We start from the raw sequence: 12,370 nt of genomic DNA on the forward strand, positions 1-12,370 counted from the left end.
TCACTGTTCAAGGTTTATTTGTTGTTTTAGTTGGTATAACAGCTGGATAGTTGGCTGCATTATTTATATAGATTTTGATTTTTCTTTTTACATTACATGGCATTGTACACTATTCTGATACATACAGTACATAAAATAAGATTCTTTAGAATAGTTATCACAAGACATGCAATACTGGATTTGTACATTGGATCCCAGGATGTGATTAATTGGAGATAAAAGAGTTAGACTGGGCATCTTAGCTAAAGGAACCAGATATTATATAACACAGAGTAAACATATATCTGGCTTGAAAGGCAACTGCAGCATCTGCAACACTGGCCCGGGTGCCTCTTGAGAAAGTAGAACTATTTTACAAGAACCAATTTAGGACTACACAAGATAAGTACCATCCAACATCAGGATACAGCTGTGGGGGTTTATGAACCACTCCTAACTTTAGGAAATGGCTGTTTTTCCTAGGCTGTCTTAACATTACTGCTTTAGTCACAGATCAGATAAAAAGAACAATATGCACAACCTCCAACTAAAATCTTGTTGTAGCCTAGACAGTGAAAGTGGTATGTTATGAGAGACTTTAAAATTGCAGCTCTTTCTGGATCCCCCAAAGTGTATCTGCACTCTTCTTCAAATGAGCCTCTTCCTCAGGAGTCAGAGTCACTTTCACAACATCTGAGATTCCATTCTGTCCCAAGATGCAAGGAACACTAAGGAAGACATCCTCTTTTATCCCATAGAGACCCTGGAGACAAAATGAAAAATATTTTTATGTTTTTTCTATTCATTCTGAGATCTCCAAAGACTTTCATTCTCTATAATTACAAAGCTTATTTAATAGAACTTGATAAGCAGAAATTCCTTCCCAGATTTTCAGGCAGGATGTCATGAACAGTGTAAAAGAAAGTCATTAAAAGATTTCCATTCTAAGAGAAAATCAAAATTATTGTCATTATCAATCATACTTTCCAATTTTTACTGTATAACACTTTGGTAACTCTAACTTGAGTGTGATTTGTTTCTCCCAAAGGAAAAAAAAATGTATTTCTTTTATAGTCATCCACCCATTCAACACAATTTAATAAGAGTTTTCTTATTAGTCATCAAGTTATCAAATATCTGTGTGCTGAACAAAGTGCTAGTGGACATTAATCCCAAAGCTCAACCAAGTCTTTTCAGAAGAGTCTCAGAGGCATTAATTAACTTCACTTAAATCAATGATTGAGGACTGGCAGTCTCAGAAGAGTTCTGTTTTTTTTTCTTTTTTTTTTTACTTTTTAGGGCTGCACCCATGGCATATGTAGGTTCCCAGGCTAGGGGTCTAATCAGAGCTACAGCTGCCAGCCTACACCACAGCCACAGCAACATTAGATCCAAGCCTCATCTGCGACCTACACGACAGCTCATGGCAATGCTGGATCCTTAACCCACTAAGCGAAGCCAGGGATCAAACCCAAAACCTCATGGTTCCTACTCGGATTCGCGACACCAGGGGAACTCCAGAGAAGAGGTTTTTTTTTAAAAAAACAGGAAACGAAGGCATTCAAATACAACCTACTGCTACACAGACCTACCTTAATCATGGTGGAAATCGGATGCACCCGCCTAAGATTCTTCATTATACTTTCTGCCAGATCTGCCACAGATAGTCCAATGGCCCAGGACGTGTAGCCTTTCAGTTTGATCACCTCATAAGCACTGTAGGGTAGGGAAGTGTAGGAAAGAGGAGGGAAGAGTAGAAAAAAGTAGGATGGGAGAACAAAGAAAAAGCTTTCAATGAACACATGCTCTATAATATATAATTCATATAGTAAGTAATACTATATAAATAATACAGTAAACTCACATTACGTAGCTAAGAGTAACCCTTGCACATGTATAGCAGGATATTATGTACTGGTATCATAACAGTACTGTTGGTAATAGCAAAAACCTGGCAACAAGCCCAATGCTCTCCAACAGGGAAATGGATAAATTGTGCTGTATTCATACAATGGAATATTACATAGCTGTCAAAGGAAATCACTTTAGCCACATGCAACAAAATGGATGATTCTTAAAAATGCAATACTGAATTTTAAAAAGTAAATCCAAGAAGATTTCATATAGCATGCTTGGCTTGGGATTATCTCAAGTGTGTGCACATGGGGGTGAGGGGGGCCCAGTGGGGAACACAGAGATAAAGGGGAGGAGAACAGAATTCATTCATTTCTAAGCACCAACAGACTAATAATTCTGACCCAATAAATGCTACAGTTAGCTGACAGCAGACTATCAACGTTTCTTGGGTTAGATGATGGTTTTACAGGTTTTAATTAAACAAATACAAGTAAGACGGCCTTGCCTAGACCAATGATGATTCGTTCTTCAATTCCATAGACTTGAGGTCCACACATGGCCACCTGACTTAAAGTAAATAATGCCACCAAGCTGAAAGTTTCCTATTTGAACAATTTTTAATGCTAATAATTATTTACATTTTTAGTACCATTATGAATCTATACCTTGCTTAAAACTTTATAATCGTCTGAATAAACAAGAGGCTAGCTGTGTTTCTACTGCAGGAACCTAGATTTAAAAATTCATATCCTTAAGGAATGAATCATATATGATGTTGAAGACTGAATCTCAAATAGGGTATACATAATCTAACTTGTTTTATCTTATATATACATATATTTTTTAGGGCCGCACCCACAGCATATGGAGTTTCCCAGGCTAGGGGTCGAATAGGAGTTACACCACAGCCACAGCAACCCCAGATCCGAGCCGCGTTGTAACCTACACCACAGCTCACAGCAATGCCTGATCCTTAATCCACTGAGCAAGGTCAGGGATCAAACTTACATCCTCATGGATACTAGTCAGAATAGTTTCCACTGAGCCACGACAGGAACTCCTCTTTTATCTTATTAGTTTACATTACAAACACAAAGATTTATCATACTATAGAGAATTACAGCAAATAAAGATAGACTGTAGCATTTATAAATGTCTGTAATTTTTAATGCCTTTACCTTTTTATAGTATGATATTTTAAAAAGCTTTAGAAAACAAGTTTTCTGACAGAGTAAATCGAATGCAAATATTATTAAACTTTTAGTTTTTTAAATAAAATAATAAATTTTAACCTTTCACATTACAAATTATGAGATCTATTACCTGTCCACCACCTGTTTGTGAACTGCTTTCCAGTGTTCCTTATCTGCATCAGTGCCTAATTCAGGGTGCAGATTCTTCAGGGAGACACCAGCAACATTTACTCCGCTCCACACAGGCACTAAAAGAAATAGTATAGAATATATTTATTTTCATGCGCCAGCCAGCAAACTAGTCATCCTGACCTATTCTTCTAAAATTGTCTTATCTGTGGAAGATTACCCCCTTTTGGTAGAGATGGTCAAGACTACCAATACCCCAACTTTTAACTTTTCAATGATTAGATTATGTAAAACTATCAGTTTTATACTATCAGTTATACTCTTATTTTAACCTATTTTCCTAACCTATTGAGATGAAACAGGATGAGAGCATAAAAGGAATTTTCTTGGCATAAGGAACTGAGGACTCTGCACAAATGATAACATCTTTCAATTGTGATAATAATATTTGTTCTCATACCCTCCATTTGGCTTGGCTGACTCTTTCAGGGCTAAACAGTTTGAGTATAAACAGCCGTGATATTAAAAGAAGTAGCCTAAGAGCTATCATCTTATTATATGTCTGTCTACTGTAAGAAAGAAATTTCATCCCATATCCCTTATACCAGAAAATGTCATACAGAATGCTAAAAATCTTTACAATTCTTAGGATATAATTATACCAAAATAAAAGATTCCTGGAAATCATTCTACCCTAAAGAATGGACATCTGATTTAGGCTCTGATTTAGTAATGATACTCCTATCAATTTTTACACCATCTTTCTTTCACAGAGAAAATAAGTTATACTTACCACTAGAGTCTCCATGCTCCCCAAGGATCCACCCATGACAGCTTAGGGGGTGAACTCCCAGCCTTTCCCCCATTAGGTAACGGAACCGGGCTGAATCCAAATTGCAACCACTTCCAATAACACGGTTTTTGGGAAAGCCACTTATCTTCCAAGCCACATAGGTCAAGATATCCACTATGAAGAAAATATTTAGGCAGCGATACTAGATGAGTCATTAGATAATTATTGACTACTCAAGTTATACAGCCCTGTATGACCTTGATATTGATCAAGACCAATCAATATTTGGTTAATATTTTTAAACCTCTATGCTATATATAATACAGCAAGTACAGTAAATATTAAAAAAATATAGTTTAATGAAAATAAGCTTGCATCAATAATATATTATCCTGGAGTTCCCGTTGTGGCTCAGTGGTAATGAACGCAACTAGTATCCATGCAGACAAAGGTTCCATCCTTGGCCTCGCTCAGTGGGTTAAGGATCCGGTGTTGCTGTGAACTGTGGGTAGGTCACAGACTTGGCTCAGAGCCTGCATTTCTGCGGCTATGGTGTAGGCCAGTAGCTGCAGCTCTGACTCAACTCCTACCTTGGGAACTTTCATATGCTGTAGGTGCAGCCCTCAAAACCAAAAATAATACAAAACAAAAACATTATTCATAAACTTACCCCTTATCAAAATCTTAAGCAAGTAACAACTTTTAAAGTTCTGACTACATTAAAGGCATTGTATCCCCCTTTAATATTTTAAACTTAACCATTTTACAAAACCATAAATCTACTCCCAGGAGGAAAATGAAAAAGATTTTATATATATATATATATATATATATACACACACACACACACACACACATACATATATATATATACACACACACACACAGAGATTATGATATATATACTGTCAATTTTGCTCTAGCTCATCTATTTTTATGCCATTAAAGTCTCACCTGGATTGGAAACAACAAGCAACTTGCAGTTTGGGCTGTATTTTACAATATTAGGAATGATGAATTTAAAGATGTTCACATTACGCTGGACCAAATTAAGACGGCTTTCTCCCTCTTGCTGACGTGCCCCAGCTGTGATAACAACCAGCCTAGAGTTTGCAGTCACGTTATAGTCTAGACAAAAAAGAAACAACAGCCAGATTAAGTCCTTTAAGATAATCCCAGCAAAAATGTGTTCCATTAACTTTTTTTATGGACAGTTTTATCAGTTTTGCACATGTGGCGTATAAATGCCCCTAATGCCCCTCAGACTCCTACTTTGCTTTGTGAATTTTATCACTGTGGCCACTTACATGGAGGAAGAATACATCAACACCTTCCTTGCATTCTGGTTTTAGTCATGTTGTGGATTTATATAACTATAAGTGAGGGGAGCTAAAAGGAATCAAATTTACTTGATTCTCGTATCAAACAACTGACAACCCCTAATTCCCTAATTTCTTGCCATATAATACTCCTATTTCTACTTAACTGTGGTCATTCAGCCCGGGGACAGGCTTTTTTTTTTCCTCCCCTAAAGCAGAAGCAACTGTACATTTATCAAGCATATCTTGCTTCTAGTACCGTATGGCCCAGGATGGCTAACTCTGGATTGAAGGTAAAGGAGTCCTTTATCAGGTAAGTGGTCAACGATTTTCAAGTGTCAAAAAAAAGATACTATTTGGGCCTATGGCTCAGTTTCCTGGCTGGCAATTGTAAAACGTGATAGGGTCAAGACAAGAATATCTGCTGCACAGGCTCATCTACCTTATTCTCAACCTTGTGCTAGTGTGTGAAATGAAGTAGGGGAAGTAAGTATATTTGAGTATTTGAAGAAACGTGGTAAAATATGGACCTAAGAAACTTTGTTAATTACATTCTAATTTAGATGCTTTCCACATCATGCATCAATGAGATTTCCACTTAAAACCATTTGCTAAAAATTCAAACACTGATATCCATAGGTACTAGTGCAAAATTGTTCAAAGGGCTCTCTTATCCTGTATAAAAAAGAAATCTCTGTACAGTTAGAATTTCAAGCCTGATAAAGAATTAAGTCTAGCATAGACTGGAATATAAACTTTTTGAAATCAACCTTTGCCAGAGACAATTTTTGGGGTCCTAAGGAAAAGGCTGCCATGTTGCAGATCCATCATCTCTCCCTTCAGTTTGTCTTCCATGACATCAACGAGAGCAATTTCATCCGCCAATTCCTAAAAGACATAAAATTTTTAGTTAAATGGGAAGGTATCATTTCCAAATTTTTAGAAGAGCATACAAAATTTCAGTATTTCTGGGTAGGAGAATTCTACTACTGCTATTAGTATCAGGACATTCCTCAAAGTAGAGGCAGGCCTCCATCTAAAAGCTGACTCACAGATGACCTAAACATAGGAAGATACACTGACCCTTTTTCCAACTCCTCTCTCCTCTTGGAAGCAGCCCCTGCAGAAGGTCCACCACCACTGTACAGAAGCACAACACTCCACTGGCAGTGAATAACATCCAATTTTGTGAAACTGCTCTATTTACTCTCTCAAATTCAGTTTTATACGTTGATTTTAGGTTGTTAGTCATTAAATAGCTGATATTGACTAGTATTAAGACTTAAAAAGTGATATTCTGGACCATTCTCTGGTTACATATTTTCCACATATTAACCAACACTAACAGTTTTACGTATTTTGTAAATACGTAAATATGTAGATTTGTATATTACATAATACTGGTGAAAAATATCCTTTCAGATGAATCTATAAAATCTCAAAGGATCATCTTAGACAAAGAACACTAACAATAGCTTTTTATTTTTGGCCCCAACCATGGCATGTGGAAGTTCCTGGGCCAGGGACTGAGCCCGTGACACAGTTACGGCCTGTACCACAGCTGTGCCAATGCAGGATCCTTAACCTGCTGCATCACATGAGAACTTCCACCAACAATAGCTTTACTTTTTTGTTTTTCTTTTTTGGCCACCCTATGGCAAGTGGAGTTCCCAGGCCAGGGATCAGATACGAACTGCGGTTGTGACTTGTGCCGAACCAGATCCTTTAAGCTACTGTGCTAGGTCAGGGATCAAACCTGCATCCTGGAACTGCAGAGATGCCTTGGATCCCATTGCAACCACAGCGGAAACTCCAACAATAGCTTTAATACAAACGGGATGTGGATTATTATAACCAAAGAGGTTATACCAGCTGAGCTGCAGATCTACCCCTAGTCATACACAGTATAATGAGTGGTCTGGCAGTTACTTTTTTTTTTTTTGTCTTTTTGCTATTTCTTGGGCCGCTCCCAGGGCATATGGAGGTTCCCAAGCTAGGGGTCGAATCGGAGCTGCAACTGCCGGCCTACACCACAGCCACAGCAACGCAGGATCCGAGCCGAGTCTGCAACCCACACAACAGCTCACGGCAACGCCGGATCGTTAACCTGCTGAGCAAGGGCAGGGACCAAACCCGCAATCTCATGGTTGCTAGTCGGATTCATTAACCACTGCGTCACGACGGGAACTCCTGGCAGTTACTCTTAACCACACCTGAGTTGGTGGAGGTGGGGACATCCCAGAAAAAGACCACAGATGGTTCATAGGTTTGGGGAAAATAAATGGTAACAGTTTCTGATGCAATGGGGAAGGAATAAGAGTTGTATACTATGCAGTTTCTTCTGATTTCAATCCATTCCTGTTGGAATGCAGAATTGATCATTTCACTCTTAGGAACTCCAAATCTGAATATATATATATACACACATACATATATATATATACACACACACACATACATATATACACACACACACACACACACACACACACATATATATATATATATATAGTTGTTGTTGCTTTTTAGGGCCACACTCATGGCATATGGAGGTTCCCAGGCTAGGGGCCCAATCAGAGCTACAGCTGCCAGCCACCCCCACAGCAACATCAGATCCAAGCTGCATCTGTGACCTACACCGCAGCTCATGGCAACACCAGATCCTTTAACCCACTGAGCAAGGTCAGGGATTGAACCCACATCCTCATGGATACTAGTTAGATTCTTAATTTGCTGAGCCTGAACTTAGCAATTTCAATTCAAAAATTACTTTGAGGAGTTCCCGTCGTGGCGCAGTGGTTAACGAATCCGACTAGGAACCATGAGGTTGCAGGTTCGGTCCCTGCCCTTGCTCAGCGGGTTAACGATCCGGCGTTGCTGTGGCTGTGGCGTAGGCCAGTGGCTACAGCTCCAGTTAGACCCCTAGCCTGGGAACCTCCATATGCCGCTGGAGCGGCCCAAGAAATAGCAAAAAAAAAAAAAAAAAGACAAAAATTACTTTGAAATAATTTTAGCTTTTTTAAAGGCATGGGCTCTACTTTTTCATTTGTAGGCAATTAATACAGGTTAATACAGCACAGTGAAGTTAAGAAACTGGGTCTCCAGCCTAAAAATCTTTAATTTTTGTAGTTTAGATGCCCTTTTGGTATAGCATCATGTTTTCAAAGTTTGTTTCAGGAGTTCCCTAGTGGCTCAGTGGATTAAGGATCTAGTTGTCACTGCTGTGCCTCTGGTCAACTGCAGTGTCTCAGGTTGGATCCCTGGCCCTGGAATTTCTGCATGCCATGGCATAGCCAAAAAGAAAAAAAAAAAAAGTTTGTTTCAAATTTTTTTGAATGAGTTAATGAACCTAATTACTTATATACAATGTGATAATGCAATTCTTGGAGAAGTGGAGTCAAGGTATCCTTGGATTCTAGGGTGATGGGCTCTCACTTACCTTCATTAAGATACTGATGGCACAAGCCATGCCAACAGCACCAACCCCAACAACTGTAATCTTATTGTGGGGAACATGCTCTTCCTTAAGAAGATTGTGAATCAGCTGATCCTTGAGAGTTGCCATAGTGGATTTAGAACCAAAAGGAATCTATAGGGGAAAAACATGCATTGTCACTCCATCCTCTTTAACGCATATTAACCAAAAGCTGTTCTGAAAAACCATATATTGCTTCTTTTTGGGGTACTTGCCACTAAAAAAACAAAAACATAACACAAGAGACGTCTAAAAGGGCATGGGAAAAACCCCTACAGATAGGCAAAGGGGAGTTGAAAGGCCTAATGCCAGGATCTGGTCTGGCGAGGATGTTGGTGTAAAGGTCCTCACCTTGGCGTGGAAAAACAGTATTGACGTTTGCGTGTAAGTATAGCCTCCAGATGGCTCACCCATCTTGACTTATTAACTCCAAGTGGAGCTGGCCTTTCCTCAAACAAGAGCACTGTGAGACCCTCTACTCCAGTCACCAGGACTCCTGCCAAGCCCCTTAAGGACCACGAGTACTTGGTTAAAGTGCCTTTAACGGCCTCACCGCCTCACCGCGCTATCCCGGAGCCAGTGGGGCCTACTGTGATCTCCGCCCATGCGCAAGCACTCGTTTTCTTCTCCCTCTCCCCAACCCCCGCTGCCGAAGAAGGGGCGGAGATCAACTAACTGTCTCCTCTGCCAGAGTCTTTTGCATTTTTACGCCCCGCCCAGACCCGGAAGATTGGCAGCCGCCCCTCCCCCATCCGCTTAGCCAGTCACTACCTTGAGCGCAAGCGCATTTCAGAGCGCTGGGCGGAGACAAGAGTAGTGCCTAGCGATGGCTGGCTCCCGAAAGGTGGGCACCAACCCGACAGCCAAGCAGATGCTTGCGGAACCCCGCCCGAAAGCGCCCGTGATAAGAAAACTAACCCGCTCTCTGGGTCAGAGGGAGTGAGCTCGAATCAGACTTTAGACTTAACTAGTGCTCCAAAGCACACATGAACAACGTGAAGCACGGTTGGCAGCCTCCCCGGCCTGGCGCGCGGCCAAAGCCAGATTTTAAATCTTGATACCAGGAACCAAGGATTGTTAGTCAACCCTCACGGAGGCGCCTCGTTTGGCTTCTGCCGCGATCCTTGGTGCAAAGGCGTGAGGAACGGTATGAGGAAATTTTGTTAGTACCGGAAATGCAGCGATAGCTGCAGAGACCTGAAGACTGGAGCCCTCAAGTTAATAGATACTTGGTGGAACCCTGGATTTCCAGAGCCAGGGAGGGGAGCTTCGACTCTCCTAATCTAATTCTACATTGGATTCACTGGAGAAATTATCACAGATTGCATCGTGAAAGCACCAAGTCTAATCTTGACACCAGCCCAAAGAGCAAAAATATCTGAGAGGGTTTGCAGGCAGGCAGCCCAGAATCACCAAGCTAGAATTGAGTCTCTCCTTACAAATTGCTGCTATTTCTAGACAGCCTTGTAAGGTTTCTAAAGCCTGGCTGGGGGAAGGGAGTTCTTTCTGCAGACATCTCCAGGTTTCACCATAATCTGAGTCCTGGGCTCCAGTGCTCCCTTCCATGTGGGAATACGAGTCCGGGTGAAGCCCTGCAGAAAGAGGGCCTACCTCCCAAGTCGGCCACCCGCTCACTGTGACCTTAGAGATGCCCTAACCAGCCGTAGGTTCCCCCATTTGTCAAAAGGAGAAGAAGGTACGAGATGATCCTACTCTCAATATACTGAGAGGCGGGAGAGCTGGCTGATAATCACCCTTACTGCCTCTTCTTTGCATGCTCCATGTCTAGTGTAGCGCCCATACATCAGTAGCTTCTTTAAAAATGTAATTAACTCAAGAAACGCTCTATAATCTGCAGGCAGCAGCTGCCCTCAAGAAGCCCACCTCTTGAGAGTCCCACGGTTAAAATGCGACCAAAAGGGCACCCAGCAGCTTTCTGGCTTCCAGGAATCCACCCAAACACTGCTGAAGCTTTTTCGGCCCCGTGGACTCCAAGAACCGGACTTCGAGTTCTGTGCGGTTTGCCCATTTCGAGCCTAGAGGTATGCCCCACCCTTCAGACCTGTCGAATCCTGGTCCTTCCGCATCCACTCAGGCCTTCGACCCCAGATTAGATGCGGCCACCTCCTTGGTTCCCCAACCCACCCAGAGGCTACTGTGCCCATTTAGAGCCAAAGGAGGTTACCGCGGGTCCCAAGCCCATGCGTGGCGTGGGCCACCGCCCAGGTCTCTGGGAAGCAGAGCCAACACCTCGCGGGAGCAGGGACCCCTTCGTGGGCAGCGCGGCGACAGAGAAGCCCAAAGTTGTCGCTCTTCCCCTCGGGCGCCGTGCGCGCCGGGCGGGACGTACCGGGAGTGCACTTCGGGCGGGCGTGGGAGGCGCACAGTGTCGGATCCGGACTTGGCGGCAGCTGCTCCGGTACTCCGAGCGCGAAGCGGGAGGGGCCTTAAAAGCAACAGCGAGGTTGACGTCAAGGGGGAGCCGGGCGGACGTGCAAGAACCCACGTGTGGGTTGGGCTGGGGGCGGGCTCCGAGCCGGGCGGGGCAGTGGGGGGGGCGGTGGCGCACGCAGCGGAAGGACCCATGTGCGCCCAGCTATGCAAAGGGCTGCCCAGACCCACGCTGCCTCCGGCCGCAGAAATCCAGGCTAGAGCCATCAGCCAGAGTCAAGCCAACCCTCATTTCCTCTTCCTTAAAATGTGGAAGTTACTCTCAAGGAAGGCTCGATCTGAATTTTTGCTGCTGTTGTCCAGTGTCCAGAAGAGCTTCTAGCACATAGTGGGCACTCGACAAATTTTTGTTGAAAGAAAGTGCCTAGCACAGCCTCAGTGTATTCGTCTTACCTAAGTTGAGTGATCTCCAAAACTTGACCCAGCTTGACCTCCTACTGCTAAAACTTCCAAGTCCCATAACTCAAAGGAAAGCCTCATCCTCTTGTCCGCACTCCCTACTGCCCCACCGGCCCAGTACCTTGTATCCCAGCCACACCCAAGAACTGCCTGGTTTTTTGTTTCTTGGTTTGTTTGTTTGTTTGTTTAAGCATATCATTATTTTTTTACCTTTGGGCGTTTGCTCATGCTGGTTCCAGGCCGGCCTTCCTTCTCCATCTCTTTTCAACTGAACCCATCTTCTGGTACTCCCCCCTCTCCCCCACCACATACACCCAGGGAGTTGGTATCTCCTTTCTCTCTGTTCCCACCACACTAGTCTGTACATCCTTCAGACGAGCTTGCCTTAGAGGTGTGGGTGTGTGGATCCGCTCTCCTACCTGCTGATGTGTCTCTTAAGAGCAAGAGTGAGTCTACTTACTTCCTGCACCTGGGGCACCAGTTTAGCCGCCACTTCTGAGAAAAATCCAAAATCCCGGGTCCTTTGGTTTTGAAAGAACTCTAATCTCAACTGCAGAAAAGCAGCACATCTGGCACATCCTAATGGTTTTCCCATCACTCTGGGAGGCCCAGAAACCTAGGTTGTCTCCCCAAACACACAGCCAGAGGGGCTGAGGGCCAGCTACAGGTCTCCAAGTTTCCTCGGGCAGGGCAGATTGCAACAATGTCTGTGGTTCCTCAGTCTTTGCAACAATGTCCTCATTTAGTCAGGGCTGGGTCTCTGCCTGCCCATCAA

General features: G+C 42.9%; 1 protein-coding gene across 3 annotated transcripts; it reads right to left on the reverse strand.

Annotated features, from left to right (window-relative positions):
- On the reverse strand, window positions 1-11,178 carry LDHA (lactate dehydrogenase A). 3 transcript variants are annotated; one of them, NM_001172363.2, is given in 8 exon segments: window positions 1-742; window positions 1,572-1,695; window positions 3,160-3,277; window positions 3,952-4,125; window positions 4,906-5,079; window positions 6,041-6,158; window positions 8,710-8,859; window positions 11,096-11,178. In NM_001172363.2, coding segments are annotated over 7 exon segments (999 nt in total). In that variant the 5' UTR covers window positions 8,836-8,859; window positions 11,096-11,178; the 3' UTR covers window positions 1-577.
- Window positions 11,179-12,370: the final 1,192 nt, after the last annotated feature.

Source organism: Sus scrofa, chromosome 2 (genome assembly GCF_054392235.1).
Source record: "Sus scrofa isolate SSC_HxYL_T2T_F1_AM1 chromosome 2, Sscrofa_HxYL_maternal_Yorkshire_Landrace_v2.0, whole genome shotgun sequence".
NCBI classification, from domain to species: Eukaryota; Metazoa; Chordata; class Mammalia; order Artiodactyla; family Suidae; genus Sus; species Sus scrofa.